We start from the raw sequence: 23811 nt of genomic DNA, 5'->3' as shown, positions 1-23811 counted from the left end.
TTGGGACCCATCTGGGCCCAGAATGGAACCCGGTTAAAGCCAGAATGGGACCACTAACGCCACTTGGGGACCCATCTGGGACCAGAATGGAACCCGCTTAAAGCCAGAGTGGGACCATTAATACCACTTGGGGACCCATCTGGGACCATTCAACTGCAAATGGAACCACTTGGGGACCATTCGGGAACCAGTCCTGATTTCTGCCTGGGCAATCAGACGCCTCTTCAAAGTTCATCTGTTTTTGTTGACGGAACAGTAACACCTGGTACTGAGACATTTCATTTTCTGATTAATCAAGTGCATTCCATCACTTGTGCTCGACTGCTTGTGTTCGTATACTCTTGCTGTTGCTCGCTAGCATAGAGCAACCATGCCTGAGGTGCCAGCGCTTTCAGAGTACATTTAAGCAGTATCATCGTATCATATGCACGGCAGTACATCTTGTGTATTTTGAGTAAGGTATAAATTCAATGTTGGCTCAGCTGTTGTATTTTGGTCACAAATAATGTGTTCTTCCAGAGCGCTCAAGGGCAGTTCAAGCAGTTTCATCTGTGCAACAGCACATACTTTTTCTCAGTTTCGACTAAGGTAAATCGAAATCTTCCAGTTGATGTCTTTCGGTCATAAATTATGTTTTTCGAGACATTCAAACAGCATCATGTCTGCAACAGTACATACTTTTTCTCAGGTGAAGTATGGTAAATCTGTCCGCAGTGGTGTTCTGGCAGTGCAGCAGAACCTTTTGTTGCATTCAAGTGCTATCATGTATACAAAAACTTGTTTTATGCCTTTCTGTAGCTGCTGTACAAATATTGTGAGTACAGAGACATCCCTGCAGAACATATCGGAGCATCTTGTGTGCTATTGTTTGTATCATCTGCAGCAGTATATTGATAATGTTAATTATTCAATGACTTCAGCTAACATTTACATTCTTACTTCCAGGTAAACCTGTCACGCAGATGCCCTACCCCTTGGTATGCATAGTTCAAGATTGTACCGAAACAATCCACCTGGAGCATTATTCTTCAATTGGCAGTGGCATTACTATCACAACACATCACATACTGCATGTCTATGGTGCGTGTACAATGCATCAAACCTATTTTCAGGTACAGGCCAGCTGGTACCCAATTATAATATGAAACAACTGACACAGAGGTCGTAAAGTCATGCCTTTTCCTCCGCGCCTCGGGTTTCATATTATTATCCTCACATGCAGCTCAATTCGCCTGTGCTGTGCAGCATGAGCAAAAGCATATATTGTCTGTGGCCACATGACACGGAACATAAATACAGTGAAACCTTCCTGTGTTGGACACCGGCGGTGCAGCTGAAGCGTCTCCTACTTATAGAGGTGTCCGAGTTACAGAATATGACGGCAACAAAAAATGGAAGAGATCACAGCTGTGAGAAATGTCCCCCTTCTTCAATTTAAGGTCCTTAGTGGTACCTGGTGGTGGTGCCTGGTAGTGGTACCTCTACCCACTCTTCACTCATAATTATTACTGATTTTAGTATATTCAATTCCGTTCAGATTCTACTCAATGGCATTACATCTGGAGCTTTTCGAGCAGCAAGGACTTGTCTCTGAAGCGTCAGCCCACTTCTCATAGCTTTGGTGCAGTGCTCGTTCAAAGGCTCTAGACAAACTGAAGACAAGTGCTCACGTAAAGAATTACAATGTAGACTGACAGCACTTGTTTTTGGACTCGAAAAACTAAAACAACAAAATGCTGAGACCAGTATAGGGCAAAAAAGGGGCAAAAGTCAAGGACACTGACTCCTTTTGGGTCTTTTTGGTGCAAAGATGGGCCGATATTGAGGTAATTTGGCTAGGGTTTTGTCCGACTTTGCAGGGAAAACCCTATCCTACTTCCAAGATAGGGACGTGTCCGACATAGAGAATTTCATCCCCATGTAGTTTCAATGGGAGCCTGCCCGTGCAATGAAATTATGGGGAGTTGTCCAAGGTAGGGAGGTGTCCGGCTTTGGAGGTTTCACTGTACTATAGAGCATTCTACATCGTGTAATCTAACAGTTGTTCACGTTTGGATATTTTAACCATGGAATTTACCCTGCATGCACCATACCATGTCGAAACACGAACAACTGCTAGAGAGCAGCATGTACTGTTTCCGTATAGCATTTATGGCTTGCGTCCTGTGATCGGAAACAGTGGTGTCTTTTTTCTGCTACAACCAGTAAACTACAGTAAAGATTTAGAAATACTGTGTCATACCATAAAGCACTATGGGAAATGGCAGTTTGAAAAACTGGAGAAGACTGTCATTAGAATGGGGGACATGTTCTACGGTGAAATTTTTTACAGTATGTGCTGTACCACGCAATGCACTGCAGGCCTACCACAGTATGGTAACGCTCTGAATACTGATTTGCTCAAAAAAGGAATGTGTGCGTTTCTTGTACTAACTTCCCCTTATGCAAGGTTGTAGAAAAAAGTTTTCAGCTAATGGGGAGGGAGAGGACATCATTCCTGAGTCTCGTTGACCTACAATGTGTCGTGTGTGAAGGTCATTTTGAAGAGTGTGGGTGGTACAAGACTGTGTTCCCACATTCTTGGCAGTGTTGACTAATAACCATAATAAAGTAGAGGGTACATTTGTTGCTTCATATATTTGTGTCATGGCAAAGTATCTAGAGATACATCTGTCTCAACATGCAGGTGACAAAACTGCTTTTTATGCCTAAACTATCACAAATAGTTGTCTGTTCAGCACCACTAATCATGTGCCGGCCTCCATGATATGTCTGTGACATTCCAAAGTGATTAACATGTCCCATAGATGTGTGCAATGCTGGAGATGACTGTGTACCTTCTATGGATTCTTGATTCAAGAAAAGTACTGTGTGACTTGCTAACAGCGCCTGTCTGTACCTTCACAATTCTACATAAAAATATGTAAAGTTTGCCGAAGGACACATTATGAAGGTCCATAGCGAAAAACCCTGAGACGAGGGATGGAAGGGACATACACAATGTCTCAACATAGCGTGTTTATGTCCCTTCTTGTATCTCCTCTTCAGGTCTCGCCATCATGGACACTATCACCAGCGGGGGGGGGGGGGGGGGGATATGTTTATTAAGAAAAAGAAAGGAAACCATGCTCACCAGCTCGCTTGCTGTTGAACCGTTCTTTCAACGATAAGGGTCACTTTCACAGACTGGATGGCATCCAACATGCTGTCAATAAAAATAATATTGGAAGGAGCTCAATGTGATCCTTAGGCTGTGCGTGGTCACTGCTTTCTGACAAATGGTGAGTTAGAATTTCAGGACAGTGCCTGCAGTGGTAGTATTCTTATGTTCTCACCCTTGACTCCCATTGTGTGTCATCGGTCACCTGTAATCTGCTAATACGCACATAGCTGAAACAAAGTATATTTGTATTTCTTTGAATACAGTTGGTACAGCACATTGTTTTTTAGATGTTATTTGGAAAATATGAAAATAATAATATAAATAGAAATAAAATAAAAATAAATAAAAATAATATAAATAAAAAATCTCTACTCTGCAAGTCTCCTGTCGGCTCTACAGAGCAGCTTCGAATTTCACTAGAAGCCACGTGTGAAACCTAGACCAAACTAGTGGTGAAGGTTCATATAGGTCATAGATAGATACTATTATTATTATTAGACCATAGGTCAGGCTTAGGTCCTGGTTGGTAGCAATCATAGGTGGGGAAGTTACTTTTATTTTGTAGTGCACTACCATTACTCACTACTTTTTCAAAAAGTAACGCATAACGTTACTCGTTACTGTTGCGGTAGTAGGTAACGCGTTACTAACGCCGTGACTTCTGATAAGTAATGCCGTTACTTTTGCATTACTTTACCAGTTGTCCTTATATGTACCATTTTGGTTGAGTCACATAAGTGCATTCCGCAAATCAATACAAGCAGTGTTGGGCACAAACAAGGGTCACGCATGAACACAACTTACATGTACGCAACGTTATTGCAACGCAGTAGTAGTTGATGTTCAAAATTTTCATCTGTGAGCTTCACCCGTTGGGCTGAGATGACGCCTAATGACCAGTGAGTGCTCCTTGTCAAGTTTGATAGAGACGGTGACCTTTTATTTCACACAGTACAAATCCAAACAGCCAATCCCTTGGTACTTTGTTACTTGTTCAGAGGGCAGAGGCTATTTTTCTGCCGCTTTTGCAACATTCGACCGAAAAATACCAGAGGGAGTGAAAAACAGAGGTGGTAAACAAAGGTGACATCTCAACCAGGGTAGGTCAATAACCCTTCTTTTGCGTTCTTCGTGGGTGCCGATGTGACCTTCTTGTCATTGTTTAAGATGAATAGAAAAAATCGGCGATTTTCACGCATTCTGCACGCACGGCCCTCGCTCAAGCTTTCAAGTTTAGACGATGAAGCAATGTTCCCGAACACGCAGTAACGCATAACGCCGTTATGCGTTAGTTATTACAAATGTAATGACGTTACGTTACTCATTACTCTTCTCCCAAATGTAATGCGTTACCATATTTCACTACTCGAATGTAACGCGTTACCGGTAACGCACTACTTTGTAACGCGTTACATCCCCACCTATGGTAGCAATGCATTTCAATCTTATTAAAAATTGGTGCTGGAGGTGACCAACATAACTATATACACCAACTGACTCTCACAAATTTTGTGGCGTTATACTTTTGAAACAACATTAATACGGCGCAGTGGTTTTTTCTCCTTCGTTCCTTTTAACCTAGAAATATTAGGTCTTCGGCATCACCAGCCTTAGTTGCTGAGCATGCAGTTATTTACGTTGAGCACTGCACTTTCATATTTGTTTCTCTGGACAAGCAAGCCCGCTTCCCCATTTTGATAAGAGTCTTTCAGCTTTGACAGGGCATTTGTGGACAAGGAAAACATTTGGACTATTGTGTATTTTGCTATGAAGTGCACCATACAACGCAGAGGACACCATCAACCATTTCCACCAAGGTTATTAAATTTGTGATAAAGTACATATACCTTTTGTCACTGACTAATTTGGTGGCAAAGTTACTTGAGTGGCAGTTGTGCAATTTTAAGCACATGTTTAAAAAAAATAGGATATGGGAAGTGCTGACTGGTTGAACATGTGGAGTACCCAATATAATAATTGGGGGTTTACGTCGCGAGACAACTAAGTGTGGAATACACAGCACAGTGTAATGTTCCTTATTCTGGCAATGTTAGCATGGTTCAAGAAGTGGGAAATGTTGCACTACCCTTAATAACATCTGTTGGGCCCAGCAAACAGGATACACATACCCTGATCTGAAGACACTATGCCTAACTCAAAAGCAATATGAGATCGACCCGTACGTGTTTATTTGCGAAACTATTATGAATGAAATATGGCCTGTGTGGTATAGAACAATGCGCACACTCAAGTAAACATGCAAAAAGTACGTATAAGGTCTCTCGACCTACATGCCGCGATGCGCTCTACGAGATGAACAACACACTACAAAACTACATCCAACACTTTTTGTGCGGGGCAACTCTAATGAGCACTTTCATATAACCCTACGAATGGTTCAACGAATGCAGTTCGAGTGGTCACGATACATTCCTACGTCGTTCATTGCAGTTGCGCTATGATGCTGCACAATATATGTATCTCGTGTAACAAGCCTGGCAATCGCACGATGTGCATGGGCAGAAATACGGCCTTCTTTCTTTGAAGACCAGTCCTCTGCAGGTATATACTCAAACAATCACCAAGTCTCACGTTGTTGCTCAATCGCTCCCATTCCTGCGCTTGTAGTAAAAGCAGCAAACGGGTCGACGTGAATGGCAGCTGAACGGTTGAACTGCGAAGTTCTCGAGCACAAAATCACAATTTCACGCCGAAAATGATGTTGAGGTGAGTTCGCGGTTGTTGTTTCCATCGTTCAATAGTTCTCGGGATTACCTCGGACGAAACGCTCATCGTAGCCGGCGGCCATAACTGGATTTCCTCGTAAACGGGAGAAGACGCCAGGGGAGCCAGAGAAAGCCTCAGCTTTCATCCAATCAGACGCACGATTCTCTATCTACGTAGATGGAGCAGGTTTATCCCATCTACGTCACAAAAATGGCTGCGCCCATGGCTTGTTTTGGTTTCTTTGGTGAATTAATTTTCGTAATAGGAATACAAAATTGAGAAACGAAGGTGCGTTTCGGGGGCAGTTGGATGTGCTCGTTCTGAATATCACAACCGTTTCAACACATCGGGAAATCGGCGTAGCTGACCTTTAAGGAAGACACTGGTGCGTACAGCTTCTTGCTGAAAGAGCTGCGTGCAGTTGGCAATAAAGCGACGGATTTTCAGCTTGCATATAGGGAGCGCAAGGGGAAGTACAGTTGGTTGCTTAGTGTCGTGGGCTTGCCGAGCGAGAGTGTAAGCACGATCATTGCCACAAAGTCGGACATGGCTCGGAATCCATTGGAATACAACGTTGTGTCCCAGGGATAGAATTTCGGAGTGCAGGGCGATGGTCGTGGTGTAGGTGTCACTGATGACGTCCAGAGCCACATTACTGTCAGAGAGGATCGTCCAGGCCCTGGGCGCCAACGCGGAGACGAGTCTCAAAGAGGCCAGTAGTCCCAAAGCCTCGACCTCGGCAGATGGCATAAGAGGGAGTTTAAAGCCGTGCTCAATTCCATCCCCTGGGATGCAAATGGCAGTAGACGAACCAACTGGAGAGACTGAAGCATCAGTGTATACTTGGGTACGATGCCGGTGGTGGCTGTGGATGTGGTGCAAAGTCAGATGGCAGGCTACAACTGTTCGCGTAGCATTCTTTTTCCTAAGACCTGGAATGGTTGTTTTTACAGCGGGGTAGTGAAGTGTCCACATGGGTGACGCATATGAGGTCCGGCCCGAGGCTGAGCAGATGTTGCCTCGCAAACGAAGAATAGCTTGACCGAATACCGATGCGGGATAGCGTTGGGCAATGTCACCGAGGTAATGAGCCGGATCGCGGGCAAGATGGCGCGTGTACGTGTTTAAGGAGACACTATCGCGAAGAATAATCACCGATGATTCCCGTGCCACCGCCAAAACAGAGTCTTCCGTAGTCTTTGGCACTCCCAAACACAGGCGGAGGCTTCTAGCCTGAATATTTAGCAGCTCCCGCTCGTGAGTGTTGGAGATCCCATACAGGACAGGCAGGCTATAGCGCATAATGCAAAGCGACAGGGAACAATGCACACGGAACAATGCACACAATGACGGAGGTGGATCCTCCGTATTGATCCCATGTGGAACCACAAAGGTGCCGAGCATATTACAGTAGATGCGGGCGCTAGCAGAGAGAGTTGATCCGCCGCGACCATGTCAGTCCCTTATCAATGATTATGCCTAGGTAGCGACAGTGCGAGACGTTGTTCAGTCTAGAGCCAGCTAGCAGCAGGGGTATTTGCGGAAGGAGCGCGCGTGAATGTCATAGCTACTGTCTTAGCCGGCGAGACAGACAACCCACGGTCACCAAGATACGCCACAATAATGTCTAAGGCATTTTGCAGACGACGCTGGATAGCATCACGGCGCGTTGCAGAGGTCCTTATGCAAATGTCAGTAGCATAAGAAGAGAAGGGAGGTGTGCTAAGCTGACCTTAAACAGGAGCGGGCTGAGGACTCTTCCCTGTGGAACTCCACTATGCACAGAGTAGTTGGCACTGTCACCCTCTGCTGTGCATGCGAACAGAGACCTGTCAGAGCGGAAGGCTTGCAACCAGGTAAGCGTACAGCCGCCCACACCAGACCCTTGAAGCGATGCAACAACGACATTGTGGAGAACACTGTCGTATGCTTTCGCCACATCGAGGAAGACAGCGGCCGTTAGGAGCCCATCGGACTTTGCTTGCTGGATTGAGGAGACGAGGTCGACGGCATTGTCAATAGCAGACCGCGCTGGCCGGAAGCCAGCCATGCCCTCAGGAAAGAACGGGAGCTCTCAAAATACCAGTTTAGTCGTGCGGATACCATCCGTTCCATACTCTTCACGACACAGCTGGTGAGGGCGATTTGGTGGAAGGTGTCAATGGCGTGCGGAGACTTGTCTGGATTCAGGAGCGGCACTATCATCGCATTCTTCCATTCTGCTTGGAAAACACCATCCCACCAGCAGTCATTGTAGAGCCTGAGGAGGGCGTGTCGGCCATGAAAGGGTAGATTCTGGGGCGCATTGTACGAAATACAGTCAGGCCCAGGAGAGGTGTGAAGGGGTGATTTCCTTAGGGCAGCCTCTAACTACATGAAAGAGAATGGAACATCCAGAGATTGCTCCTGTGAGAATTCCAGGACGACCGAGATGGCACGAGCTGACGATCCCTGTGACATTGAAGCTGTCGGTAGACAGGCACAATGTTCGGATAAAATGGTTAAAAAGCAAGCGAGCTGGTGGCTAAGATCCATGACGAAAACCCTCGAAAAACAGACGACAATTTCGTCGTCTGTTTTTCGTCTTTTTCCCAGTCTCGGGTTTTCGTCATGGACAATGTTCGTTTGGAACGTCCATCCCCAAACGTATGGTTGCTAGTGCGAGCGCTTGAAAAGCGCGCCGTTGAGCAACAGGTGTGGAGAGTGCCCTGAGTATGCTCCATATTCGGGAAAGTGGCGTACGCGGAGACAAACAGCTCGCAAAGCGCCGCCAACGGGGTCTGGTGAGGTTTGCCAGGCGTCCCTGTATGGCTTTGTGATTGCATCGCGCTTCAGCGGTGTGACACGGGAAACCAGAACGACGAGCTTTCCGGTCAGCCCGGCGACAAATAGCACGCAACCGTTCATACTCTGCATCAATAGCTGAGAAGGCGATGGGGCCACGGCGCACAGTTGTGGAGAGAGTCATAGCATCTGTCACGACTTCAGCAAAGGAGGAAGAAGTGCTCAAGCTGCTGGTCTCTGAAGGCCGACTCTATAGGGTGGACCGATAGGCGTTCTAGTCGGGGCTCTTGATGCAGCGTGTAAGCGGAGAGCCCTGCACACCACAAATATTAAACAGCACAGGGAGGTGATCGCTGCCAAGGACTTCTACAGCAGCTTGCCACGAGAAGCGCCGCGCTATAGATGAAGACACTGCCGTAATGTTCAAGCACGAAGGCAGAGGCAAATTGGCGGAATAAGTGTTGGGGACCCATCATTGAGGAGGCACATATTCAAACGCGCAAACAGAGACGCTAGCTGACGGCCTCTCGCGTGAGAGCGCCTACTTCCTCAATGACGTTGTGGCTATTAAAGGGCATCCAAGTAGGGAGGGGGAAGCGAGTTAAGTATTTCTTCGAGGCTGTCTGTGTTGAAGGCTGACGCCGGCGGCAGGTATAGAGACAGAACAGTAACGTCCATAGAGGCCAAACGGACTGTGCAGCTGACGTACTCTCACCTGCCATTCGTTTGCAAGGGTCTATGTACGACGGGTATGTCAGAGCGAACGACCTTCACCAGGTTTGGCGACGTACGTTGTATAGCCAGACAATCGAAAAGTTTCGCAGGTCCTGCATTCGGAGATGCATATCAAGGAGAACTTGCGTCGCCACACGAACCGGCGGAAATCGGGGAGCTTGGACGGCAAACTCCTCGAATTCCACTGGAAGATGGTAGTTGACTTGTAGTCCACGGCAGCTAAGCTAGTGTGGTGTTCAGTAGTTTCCGTTTCAAATATGTATCTACTCTGTTTGCTGAAACCAATCGTCATGAAGAGCAAGGAGAGAAAAAAAGATGGCGAGGAAGACACAACATATTTTTGCGACGAGGATCAAGTCGAATCCCTGTTAATCTACGAATCGGTGAGAGTTACGCTTGACATATACTTTCCTTCAACTACCTGTGTCAGTTCTGCGCACACCTCGGTGCATCATGTCTGCGTATTTACCTGTTCTACCCTTTCTTCTTCGAGAAACCCGGGAAGCCCCCGATACCGTGGACGCAGTGGCGTCGCATGTTTGAAAATTACATGCACATCGTTGAGAGACGGAGTTTCACGCCGGAAAAGAAAAAAGCGATGCTCCTGCACGCTCTCGGAACAGAGGGCCAGCGCATATATTCTATACATTCACAATAAACCAGAAATATCCCAGGTACGTGCCACAGAGGTCGCCCACGTCGCATATACCCGCCACGTCTATGCGACGTTTCCTGTACGTCCACAATGTGACTTGGAAAAGTGTCTTACTTTCTATATCCCTGGGACATCTGGTAGATGTAAAAAGAAAAGAGCAAGCGTGCGTTATTTTTCGGAGACGTCTAGGACACGTGTCCTTGAGTGGCATGACGTAAGCAAACGGGGAAAATTTTTGGGTTTACTACTTTATTTACCAAATAATCACATTATAGTCGGTAGCTTGAGTTAAAAATACCATATTGGCCAGGATGGAGTGTAGGGAACGTTCGCAGGTATGCGCTGACGCCGTTTGTAGACTCAGAAGTTAACTGCAAAGACATTGTCACCGTTGCAAACGTGATACGTCACGCTACATTTGATCAACGTACTCCAACAATTTGTATTTCAGTATATGCTTCATCCAGTTCGCAAATGGAGGTTACTGCAGTTTCCCCAGTGCACAAGGCAACTTATGCATGCATAGTAGTGGTATATATAAGATCTTATAACAATGGGCCGCTCAGGTTACATGCGACACGCACACGCACGATAAGATATATCAGAAAACAATGGAAATCATGTATCGATAGTGTGAACAATGGGTTCCCAGGTTTCAATAACATGCGCCGCCAGGGTAAGGTAACGGTTAACTCAGGTAAACAATGGGAACTCACGTGTCGATAGTGTTTGATGGGCACCTGGATGCACGTTTAATGACATTTAATAGCACGCAATGACATGTAATAACACGCAATGACATGTAATAACGCACAATGACATGTAATAACACGCAAATGACATGTAATAACACACAAATGACATTTAATAACAGGCAATAACATCTGATGACATTTAATAGTATTTTTCCGATCGGGTTGACGTCAGTCCGTCACCTAGTTTGGTTGCCGCGTCAGAGCGCCAGGTAGTTTCGGTTCCCACCAAGCGCCCTCTAGTTTTCAAGCTTTGGCCGTCTGTAGTTTCGGTTTCGGTTTTAAGTGAATGGACGCCAAGCTTGGTTGCTCCATGTGTAGTTCTGGTTTCAGTTTCGAATTCCTAGGTGTTGCCAGATGCCCTCTGGTTTCAAGCTATTGACCGACTGTAATTTCGGTTTCAAACCGCAGCACGCTAGTTTCGCTGTGACAACGTCAACGCATTTTCTGGCGATATAAATTAAGCGTACGCGTAGAAATTTCATCAGAAAAAGAAAAAAAAACATGGTTGACCAGTTCTATGTGAACCTGCTCTCAAATGCATCTTTGGATGTGTTTCCCGACAACACAATGAGCAAGTTCCGAGTAAAGCTAGCCCATCCACAGACGTTGGAGGGTAGGTGGGAGGCCGCTTTAACAGAAATCAACATCCCTTTTGCGATTAAAAATGTAACTGACACAGTCAATAGTATATCGGAAATGACATTCCTTGGTTCTACGATTGAAGCAACAGAAAAGGTCAAGTTCAACGCTAATGAAAACATTCTCTTGTCTTTGAGACAATTTTTTAGCAAAACATTTGCAGCATAAGACAAGAATTATACGTGGTAGCGGTCATTATGAGATACAACTTCCTCTGAACTATGGTTTGGAAATTAGCGCAACTCTTGCCGCTAAGCTTGGCATGGCTGAAAAGATAATCGGCTGTGGAGAGTTGGACAGAGGGTCACCCGTGAAGCTACTCAAATACCAGGTGGATACGGAAGAAACGATTAACATAGTTACCTATCGTTCACGAACGGTAAAGTATGAAGTTCCAGAAGGCTACTACGAATCGGGGAAGGACCTCGTTAATTCCATTAACCATGCCTATCGAACAAAACTTCATTTGTCGCAAGATGCTCGTCTCCTCGTATGTAACCCATACAACGGAATTTGTCACCTGGAACGCATGAACGATGGCTATGTGACCTTTCATCCTTATTTGGCTTTGATGTTGGGCTTCGGAAAGAGGACAACTTTCTCAAGTTATGCAGTCGCCGAACGAGACGTTTGTCTATTCCCTGCTCAAAACTATATTTTCATATACTGCGATGTCATCGAGAACGAATTTGTGGGTGACGTGACAGCACCACTTCTTCGATCGATACCATTCAGAGTCCAGGGTAGGAATGATGTGATGTCTTATTTATTCACAAACCTGTACTATAAATATGTATCTGCGAAGGAATTGACAACCATTCAAATCGAGTTGGCAAACGAGATAGGTGATTTCATTCCATTCATTTCTGGCTCTGGACGTGTCGGGTTGACGATCCACCTACGTAAATGTATATAACAAACCCACCATGTTGCATAGCACATTTTGGTGCAGGAAAGCGAGAGCATCTACCACACTATACTGCTCCCGAGCTTTATCAGATTGGAGGAGGCATATTTGGTGACGTATTGAGGGGTTTCTTGCCCATACTGACCAAGAAGGTCGCGCCATACGTTGGAAGAAAGCTCCTTCATACTGGAAGACATATAGCCGAGGAAGTCCAGCAAGGAGCATCATTTCGAGAAGCCGTCAAGAAAGGAGTAGACCGCACAGTGCATAAAACTCGTGACGAGTTACTTCAGAGACTCACAGGGAAAGGAAGAAAACGCAAGGCCGTTAAAAAAGCTCGACCTGCGGAGAAGCGGAGGAAATCTGACTTCTTTACTTGACAGAAAAAAAAAAAATGTCTATTGCAGTAGTGCATAAAGATTCCTGTCTGTGTACTACAAACCAGCTGGAACTCTTCTCTCTTCCACCTACAAATTTTGCTTTGGAGAAGTCTGAATACGTCGAGTTTTTCCCAGTATCTGCTCCGACATCAAGCGGAGTGATCGAGTACAATGTTCCGGGACTCGGTGGGGGCTTCTTTGATCTTCAATCCAGCTTTTTGCATATTCAGTGCAAGATCATTCGAAAGAATGGAGATCCAGCGGTAACTACAACAAGCACTTCAACAACACCTGATGCAGTCATACCTGTCCAAGCGTTTGGTTCATCATTGTTTCAACACGTACATATCTACCTGAATTCAACCTTGGTTTCGAGTTTCGAACATTATGGCTACCGTTCCTACTTGGACATCATTACAAATGCCAACAATGTAACTCAGACACACACCCTTTCAGCAATGTTATACGAGCCAGACCCTTTAGGCACGAGTGAGGTATATGCTCCCACATCTGATTCAAAAGGAGTTTTCGCTCGTTACAAGCGAACCAAAGGATCGGCACTGTGTGACATGTACAGCCCAATCTTCAGCGACATATGTCAACAACAGAAGCTCATTCTTAACGGAACCGACATTCGAGTTGTGCTACGTCAAGCGTCGGATGATTTTCGTCTCTTGCAAGCTGATGGTGCAACAGAAAAGCACACTGTGGAATTTTCACGTATCGTGCTCTATCTCCGACGTGTTCAGTTATCGCCGAGTATACTTGTTGGTATAGAACGAAGACTTCAAACAACACCTGCAGTATACCTTCTCCGAGGACTGGAAATTAAGTACAGAACCATCGCCCCTAACCAATCTCAGGTGATATTTGACGACTTGTACAGCGAGCGAGTTCCCTCCAAGTTAACAGTATTGATGGTCAGGAGCGATGCCTACCAAGGTAGCAGACCACGAAACCCATTCAAGCTTGAGAACTTCAAACTAAAACGAGCACTACTGGACGTTGGTGGACAACAGTACACGGATGAGTTCGACTTCCAACGAGACATCTATTCCAAAGCCTATATACACCTGCTTCACAAACTAAAACGCAAGGATATACCAATAGCTCCAGCTGCGTATGCAAAAGAGACATTTATGCTTTATTACCATCTGACTCCAGATGCAGAAGTGAATGCTCTTTGTCCTGTTGTTCAAGCCAACGCTCGTCTGACCCTAACGTTTGCTGCCAATCTAACAGAAGCAGTTACGGTGTTGTTTGTATCCGAAACACCACGTGTGCTAGAAATCAACAAAGACAGACGAGTGAAATTTGTCTGAAAAATAAACATGGAGGAGTGGCAGTTCTATGCAGCATTCAGTAGACACTACTGCACCAGAGAACTGTTTCGGGGAACCTTTGCATGCAATGAAATCGCAAGACAGGAAGCCATACCCGGGATTTATGTGATTAACACAGCTCCAAGGAGCAGTAACGGTGAACACTGGACCATGACTTTGTTTCGGTGACAATGTGGTTACGTATTTTGATAGTTACGGCATTCAGCCCCGTCTACAAAGAATTCTACCAATTCATTCATCCTACCAGGTCATTTTTACTATAACAAGAAAAGGACTTCAGGGCTATGGATCAGCTACGTGTGGCCCTCTACTGCCTGTATGTAGGCAGCATGCTCGCTTGTGGATTCTCGCTCCGAGAGTGCACTCAGAGATTTTCGTCAACGAACTTCACACTGAACGACAAGCAGGTACCCGTCCTTGTAAGCAATTCCCACGAAAGACAGACAACATGTCATGTTGCAGTGTACTTTGACACAATAAAATTGTATTTATTTCCATGTCGTTACAGGCACAATCTTATATATATATATATATAAAAACAGCATCTACAACAACAACAGCCAGGTAGGGCAACATATGCATAAAAACTGTCTAACTCATTCCATTGGATGCGTACCCAAAGGGTAACGTGTGGATACCATCCCTCACAAATGAAACGCTTTGTGTCTAGGGGATTTAAAGCTACTTTCGTAACCACATACACTTTTATTTATATTTTCCTTGCGCACAATGAGGTTCTGACAAACTTTGTACACTTTACCAGCTTAAGAGAGTCTATGTACATTGAATAATGCAACTTTGGGCTTCACATTGTTTCACCCCCTTAGCACGATTGTATCGTCTTTTACTATGGAGAGTTCTAGTGCATAGAGCTTTGGTTTCAGGCAACAGAAACCCTAGGATATGGTCGTGGGGCATTTCGTTCTTAAATTTTCCTAGCACCATCTTGTTTTTCGTAGAATACATCGAGTCATCACAAGAATGACAGATGTATCAAGGTGAGTATCGGACGAGCTCCGCAAGGGCCTTCTCATCGCACAGCATCACGATATAAGAATCTGTGTCCATATACAAGAGCCTTGTGTCCGGGGCTACCCGAAGCAAGTCTGTTATAATAAAAGTCATACATCATGACTTTAGACAGCTCGAGAATAGTGAACCCCAGGTACAGAGGCTGTCGCATACGGACTATCGATTGAGGCGACTGAAACAAGACTACGTTAGAGCTTAGAGCCTGAATTGTTTGAGGTTCGGTTTACGCAAGAATCTCAACACTTGCTCCTCGGAAGTTGCTAAGCGACAGTCGACGAACTTTCGTACATTCATACATGTTTTCCCATATACGGAGTTAATTAAACACTTGTACAGGTTACGTTCGAAGGTATTGGTTGCCTGCTTGCGTAGTTCATGATGGAAGTCAACATAGGATCGCCAGAAATGGTTTTTGTTTGAACCTGAGCACCCGGTGAATTTTCTCGAGCCGACGACCCAACTGTAGGTACAACTTTAGACTGCGAAATGAAGATAATACTTCTTCTTGTCAAGCAGCGTAAGGAGTAATTTCGGTTCTATATCATGCTGTGGGAGGTTTAAATTTTTTCACCAGGTCTTTCTGATAATCCGAAAGCAACTCTTACGGGACGCTCATTTTTTCGGGCGCGAGCGGTAAATCTTTATGTCGTTCGTGGAGCTCTTGTACGTAGGCCAGGTCTACCTCTAAAAAATAACCAACGTCTGCATAATCTGCAACAAGGGTTACATCTAAACCTGCAACCTCTTCGGGTGACAGCATTCAAAGTCTCCGAATGGGAGTGGTTCACGCATCACTGTGCCATAGAGTCCATTTATGTCCATGTAATTGAATTATGGTCTTTGGTTTTTCGGGATCGTACTGATCTGTCCCTGGGACATTTGGCAGTGGCCCATTCGCGTTTGAACACTGGGTCATACCACCACGCAGGCCCCGTTCAATTAACAGATAGGCATCGGATCGTGGATTAAATCCAGATTAATCCGGCTCATTTTTAGTGCGCAAGACATGCTTAGGTCCCTGGGAGTGACACGAAATGAAGTGGTTCAATTTTGTGCGTCTCCAACGCCCATATTCGGAAGTTTTTGAAACACGTCTGCCAGAAGCAATGCGTCCGTCAGAAGGTACAATCCGAGTACTCGCCCAGGCTCTTCAGTTGAAATTTTTCAAACACCATTTTGCATGGCGGTAATCTTCCTCGCTCACTTCTGATCCGTTCAGTTGGTTAAAGAACTGGTCACGTGATGGCAAACAGGGCTCGTCGTAACGTTCAAAAGACGTAACGTAGTTATAAACAGAAAACCCCTTTACGTACAAACCAACCTGAAGTAGTCCTCCTCTGCGAAAAACTGACGCAGACACCTGAAGTTAGATTCACCTTTGTCACATAGATTTTTCGTCAATGTGTCGACACTAGCATTGAGGAAGCTTAACGAGTCTATGAAGCGGAACACACCAATGTCTATAGCCTTAAACTTTTGACAACTGGAGGCTATCACTCTGATGTCTGTCTTCCGAAGCAGGTGCAGATGAGCTACTATGAATCCGAGGTCATAATTGGCATTATGTGCAATGATGGGCACTTTCCGTGGTATCCGCAGTTTCAGATTACATCCCTGACACAATGATTGGCGAAATTCTCCACTTACGTGATCATGGTCTCGCACTTTCTGCTTCTTAGTGAATGGTTCTTTACAGATGTTACAGTGAGTGGGCTTCAGAATGTTCGAGGTTCGTCTCCTGGGTCATTTGCAAGGGCACTGTCTCGTGCAACATCGCATACAGCTCATCATGCAAATTACGCAATAGTTCCATGAAAACGGAACGCAGTCTGCACCACGGTAAATATGTTATCTTCAAGACATACGAATCGCACGAGCGTATGACGAGGAGACAGAAGGATGAGGGATGTGTTCCTCGTAGACATTCCCGCCTCCCGACACGGTGATAGTACACTCTCAAAGTCGTATACACAGTAGAAGGGAACTTCCGACATCAAATGCTCTCCGGCAAACGACAGTGTCTCACCCTTCTTTGGAAAAATAGTCTTGGACACTTTTTGTTGTTTACACATTAGTAGATGATCGGCGAGTACACCCGGGGTGGTGAAACCCATCGTACACCGTTTGCAGTGAAAATAACCAGGTGGTGTGAACAAAGCATTGAAATTAGTAATGAGTACAAAATGGAAGTCAATCAGCAGTAGGTCGACATGCTTCTTTGCACTGGTCGTCAACAACACTTATCGGGTTAACATATTTTTCATCTTTGGCATAACCGTACACGTTAATGCTCACATCGTTCTGCTTCTCAAACATTTCTACATCTTTCGGGAAAACCTACAGGAAACGTCTCTGGAAATACATATTGAGACTGGTATGACCTGTAGGATGAAGCTCTGCGTCTGTAAGAAACCCTTTGCAGGATGTAGACGCAAGTACGCAAAATGCGAAACACATGTCCTGTTCACTATCCTCGTGAAGGTCGACACTCAGAAGACACGACACTTTTTTTTCAATTCGTTTGGCATTTCAAAGTCGGTACACCAATGAGCTGTGGTGCGAGACGACCGACATGAAGAATGCAGGCGTGAATTCGAAATAAGAAAAATCCCGACCCTTGCATTTCAAGCTTTTCTTAATTGTTGGTGACTTCAGTGCCTACTTCAATGACAGCACGTTCTACGTCTCGTTCCGACCCACAGCGTATGCACACTCGAAGGAATAAATTGAGTGACAAATATGATCTCATCCTCAGGCGTATGTCGACGAGTTCCGCCTTCAGCAAAACATAAAAGCGTAACGGAATCGAAATGTCGAAGTACACCGGCAAGGTAGCGTCCGTTTTCATGAAAGAATGTGCTGAATTCCTGCCCGTCGTCGTCTCTGTCAAGTAGATGAAGTCATAGCGGTTGGTATAGTTGCGGAGCGTACAGAGTGTCTCACAAAATGGGATACTGGGTGTTGCAAGGTTATGAACGTTAGCCAGATGAACTTGAAGTCCCAGCGCTGTTGTGTAGTGCTGCCGATCGGCCGGAGGACAAAGGTGGCATGTCACATTTCTTTTTATTTTTTTACTCGGATTGACCGAACACGCTGTCTGGCGAAAGAAGACGTTTTCCCCTCTTTTCCAACTCGCTCTTTCTTCTCCCATCCAGAGTCGCTCGTGTTCCTCATGTCTTCGATGTCTTGAGTGCTTAGTTTATGAAACCGAGCTGGAAGGAACACCTTTACGTGCTCGTGATCCTTCATAATTTCTACGTTGACCGCCCTCGCCATACCTCGTTTCATTTTGTTAACATCAACCACATCATACTTGATGTTTTTTAGGAATTGTCGCCATTTTTTGAAAAACTCTCCACATTTCTTTAACTTGTCAAGTTTATGCAAGATCGACGAAGACATGATGCTTACTTGTACACTGATGCAATGATGACGACGATGATCCTTCGGACACGTTGGACCGACTGAAAACAATAGGAGCACATGTAGAACACTGCAAAATATTTCATCATTCTGAACACCATACCTCCTCAGAAGGAGGTTCGAGAGTGAAGGAGCTGAGCGTCAGACAGTTCTTATATAAGAAGTTGCCAGCATGGCAACCTTGAGGAGTCTTCTTTTTTTTTTACATCGTCAACTCTGCAGTCGACCTACCTTTGCAGTATGCTTTTTTTTTCCTGCAGTTTGCAAGCACGGACTTGTTTATCTAACGAAACGTATCTTGACCAGACTTCATTCCCTTGCACGAATTGACAGTGATAGCACCTTTTAGGTTCGTGACGCCTGCCTCGGTGTCAATTTCAGGGGCTAGTCAAAGTGGGAATCCACCTTCGTGGCACGACTTATTAAACACAGAGCTGTCCTCTTTGACAAACCGTTCAAGCAAATATGGTATATCTATCTTTATAAGCAGCCGGTATTCGATACTCTTCCTGACGTAAATTTCAGTCAAGACATCCCTACTGATCCGGAGAATTACAGCCACTCATTATTTATATTTGACGACTGTTTAGCCGACGGCAAAGACTCAAAGAAATCTGCAAATTTTATATCGCTGGGTGTCACCACCTGTCAATCACGGCTGTGTTCATCTCGCAATACCTGTTCGTCAACGACCCTTTGTATCGCACAATACAATTCAATAGCACGGCTCTCGTTTTATTTCGTTCACACGCACTACAGACCAGTTGCGTATGCTGTCCAGGCAGATTTTCGGGCGAAATGATTTGTTGCCCTCGATATATAAGATGCCTGTCAGAAACCATACTCATACTTAGTTATCGACTTGTCTCAACAGAGCAACGATCACTATAAGGTGTGGACCAACATTTTCCCGGATGATCACAGACAGATCGTATACAGGTCATGAAAAGGCTTAACAAACACATTCGTTTCCTTCGTATGATCGCTGAAGCAAAGACAGGGGAAGATCGTACAACCTGATTCAACATGCAGCAGGGAACAGCTACGAACAATCAGGGAGATTTGTATGAACCTCTGCAAAGGAAACATCGACGTACCGGCGAAAGTTAAAAAGCAATTGCAGCCTTTTGCAACACCCATTAGGACACTGGCTTCCAGCAAGACCGTGCAGATGTGAAGAAAGTTAACGGATTCTTCATCAGTCCGGCGGGTTTTTTGCAATTTTTGTTGCCCCCCCTTGTTAGGTCTCGTTTCAAGTTTAGCGGGCAAAAGCATCGCAAAAGCAATCGGCATTTAAATAATGCAGAAATACGAGCTTGTTCCCTATCGGGAAAGCACTATTCCGTCGATATTGAATAAACAGGAGCCTGATGATATCAAGGCCAAGGAGATCATCCAGTACTTGCACAAGCTATTGCATCCTCCCGCGAACACATTAAGACAGCCTAGTGCAGCAGGTGAGGAGACAAATCATTGTGGCATCGACAAGAGAGCAGACACAGATTCAAGCGGACGAGGAGGAAGATGCCATCGTTAATTTTATGAGCAGCGGCTACAAGATGAGAGCAAGCCAATTACTGCGTTTACTAAAACCCGTGCTCGGGTGGAATAGTAAAACGTTTGAGCTCATTGTCAATGGTGAACAAATACCAAATACCAACGTTGTAGACCTTGTTTATTATTTGGTCACAAGAGCGCGAAATGTGTGGCGACCCGCGTATCTCGAGAGGATCCCTACCACTATTGGTCAAGCTAAATATACCGGACACTTATCGTACATCCATCTCGACTTGAAAAGGAGACTGCAGAGCCATCAGCCGGAGTCCTACGTTCACACCTGAGACACCTCGTCGACGCATTTCTCCGGTTATCACAAGAGCGGCTAAGAGACTTCGAGAATGGAACCGGTATTGAGCACGTTGGAAACGCACAGGAACACTGTGGTTACCTTCGGGACGAAAACATTCTGGCGCATTTTCCCGCACGACACAGGAAGAAGGCCCTCGCCATTCTGCAGATGCTAAAGACCGTATTTGCGATAGATGAAGAGGGAAGGATTATCTGTCATTCTCGCGTTGTTCCAAGTAGTTCCGTCATCGAGCTTAAAAATACGAACTGCACAATCGATCGCCCTCTTGGTACAAAGGTGACGTGGCAGCCGTTATAAATGCCTACTTGTCATTCGACGGACTTCGTGTTCGTGGAAGAAAATTGTGCTAATGGCTGCTTACGTGGACGTATACATCCTGGTGCTCTAGGTGGTGTTCAGCGACTCGCACGAGCGATCGGTGAAAAGCCGGCGAAGGTTGCCAAGTTCCTGGAAACCAGTGATGTGTACTCTCTCTTCAGAGAACTTAAGCGACCACGTCAGTTCCGGAAGACCATCGTTTTGGGTGTGAAGGATATATTCCAAATAGATTTGAAAGACCTTCAGAAACTGTCGAGATACAACAAGGGTTTTCGCTATCTTTTGTTTTGTATCGACGCATTTTCTCGTATGCTTGCTGTAGTGCCTGTGCAGAATAAACGAGCAGCGGAAATTATACGTGGACTGAGACTCGCTTTTAGACGTATTGGGACTCCGAGACTGATTCATTCAGACAGAGGTACAGAGTTCACCAATAAGTCAGTCGGAGCATTTTTAAATCAAAAGGGATATCTCTCTTCCACTCTAATTCAAATACGAAAGCAAGTATTGCAGAACGATCTATTCGAAGTCTTATGACGCCACTTTATCGTGCTTTTGAATATCAGGGACATAAATCGTACTTGAAAATTTTACAGCCTCTGGTCAAAGCATATAATCATCGTGTTCATAGAACTCTGTCGGCACGACCTGTGGATGTCAACAAAGAAAATGAACATTTATTTAGACAAAAGCTCTATCCTACTCCGAGCAAACCCCCAGAGAAGCCACGTTTTCGCGTTGGCCAGCTTGTCAGAATAGCAAAGTCTAGACACCAGTTAGTCAAAAGTTATCTTGGTTCGTTTACGCGTGAAATTTTTGTGGTGAGAGCAGTCAAGATTGGTTACCCGAATACCTATCTCTTACGTGACCAGCAGGAAGAACCTATTGAAGGTCAATTTTATGCAAGCGAATTAACACGTGTGCAGCCTGGAAAGGGCCACCGCATTATAAAAAGACGCGTTCGGAATGGAAAGGTGCAGTACCTGTTGCAACCTTCTGGAAGTCGTAGAAGGACTGGGTTCCGGAGAACTACCTGCCACCACCCGACGACGAAATGACTGGCGATCACTGGTCCGATGTCGAACAGCCAGCCAAACGCTGGCGATTCCTGGTCCCAATCGGGTGATGATGTGTGCGGCATGCGGGACGTTACCCAGGATCATCAACTCCAAGGAAAATGTCGCCGTCCTCATACCTGTTGGAATGACGTGTTAGAATGCGGTTCATCGAAGTCAACGGACGACACAGTGTTCGTCGCAGCATTTAAGATAACCAGAGACATTTTCCTGTTCCAGTCCCTGCCTCTGAACCTTCCCGCGAAAAAGACTGTGTGGGAGTCTTCAAAAACAATGTATGCCCGGGTGCACAGGAAGTGTGAGCACCTATCCGACCACCCGTTCGACCTGGTCTCCGAATGGGGAAAACAGATGAGCTCAATATTCAGCTATTACGGTGATCGTGACGTCGACGTAATGCAACTGGTGGCCGAAAGTCTATGTATCATGTACTACGCAATGAAGACTGGCTACCATTACCTGGCTGTGTACATAAACGACATGACAATTGACCTGTTGCAAAATAGGTTGTCACCCAAAGACGCTTACCAATAAATATTGAAATCCATGACGAATTGTCTCATTTTACTGTAGGTCGTCATGGTAAATAGATGTCCGGAGATGTTCTGCTACACCTTGTCCTTTCTGAGTGCTGTTTCCCTGTTCGTTTTCGTAGCTACAACAGAATTTACAAAACCAACACTGAAACAGGGAAAATGCACTACCGTGACTCAGATTGACCATAACATCTACGTCCACCGATGTCCAGCTGCAGTAACTGCCGTACGCCTTTGGCTCAGCAATGGTCATCCGACGAGATACGGAGTAAATCTGTCGCAAAATGATACACGTCAACTATGGCATTGCTTGAAAGAAGCAAATGTCGCGCACAATTATTATAACTTCGAGTGCTCGAAGCTATGTGAAATAAGCTTCGAACCCAGGCAAGTAATAGAACGATGTCCCGGCAATGTGTACAATATTGCAAGACTCATTGGGAATGGAAAGCACAGCGGTTACGGTATCACTCTTTCGAAATCGGCTACCATGTCTCTGCTGTCTCATCTGAGCGAAACAATAAAAAGAATTTAAAACAAATACATGCCCGCATTTCATTTAGCTATAAGATACACTGTAACACAAGAAATGGTTTGAAATACTCACATCACTTGGCTCTTACGTGGCACACTCACTGCTGGAAGCTCGTACGTGGCAGACAGCGTATACCACCAGTCGAAAATTCATCTTGCGAGGGCGATAACGGTTTCTTTTTTGTGTGTGTGTGGTTGGTGTTCCCAAAGAGCGTTTGGAAAAAAGCCAGACGGGTGTTTCGCGGTTGTGTTATCATACCAAAAGAAGAAGAAAAAAGAGCGCGTCGGCAAGAGGTATCGCATTTCACATGCTGCTCCTGCGAAAGGAGAAGCTGTCCACGATGCATTCACGTGATCCTTCCTTCCCTTGAAATAAAACAAAAATGAAGGGTCTTATAAGCTAGCTGTCGACGACTGAGACCGATCAGACCTCATCGACGACGCAACTTTGAAAGGATGTGAATTACCTCTTGTCTTTATGCCTTTTTTTTTTTGTTATTTTTATTTCGAAACCAGCTGGTAACCGCAATACGTAGTCATGCAATGCTTCTCGATTCGTTGTATGCTGTTGTCGCAATGCGCAACACAAGTTTGGAAATGTGTGTGTATAGAACACCTCTATTTTATTGTGATTGTTGTCACTGGGTTATTTACTTCCAAACGTCGTACTCCTATGCAAATGCATGACACAGTAACAGAGACATATCGGAAAGTGGAAAACGTTAACCGATTCTTTGATAATGCTGCTTGTTGTTGTTGCGTGACACCTGATCGAGATTTGAGTCATCCTAGACTTTGTCCTGATTGAGAAGAGCATTCACAGGATGTTTCGTTTTCCCTTTGTTTTTGCAGATTGCTTCTGTACAAGGATGAAGTCAGCAAGACTCTGGTAATTTGTAACATATCTTTCGTTAGTTGAATAAAAGAGTAGTAA

The 23811-nt window shown here is 45.2% G+C and overlaps 1 protein-coding gene across 2 annotated transcripts in view; it reads right to left on the bottom strand.

Moving 5' to 3' along the window:
- The window catches only part of LOC135373298 (putative nuclease HARBI1), a 63134-nt gene extending 39833 nt beyond the window's left edge, over positions 1–23301 (bottom strand). The window contains exons 1-4 of one of the 2 annotated variants that reach the window (XM_064606521.1): positions 22951–23301; positions 22336–22617; positions 21715–21926; positions 18532–18584 (exon numbers count right to left, since the gene is read on the bottom strand). In XM_064606521.1, coding sequence (XP_064462591.1) covers positions 18532–18584; positions 21715–21924 — 263 coding nt within the window. In that variant the 5' untranslated portion in view covers positions 21925–21926; positions 22336–22617; positions 22951–23301. The other variant, XM_064606522.1, reaches the window with a different exon arrangement.
- Between the last annotated feature and the right edge of the window lie 510 nt (positions 23302–23811).

This window comes from Ornithodoros turicata, unplaced genomic scaffold (assembly GCF_037126465.1).
Source record: "Ornithodoros turicata isolate Travis unplaced genomic scaffold, ASM3712646v1 Chromosome23, whole genome shotgun sequence".
NCBI lineage: Eukaryota > Metazoa > Arthropoda > Arachnida > Ixodida > Argasidae > Ornithodoros > Ornithodoros turicata.
This window is presented reverse-complemented; position numbering and strand designations above follow the sequence as displayed.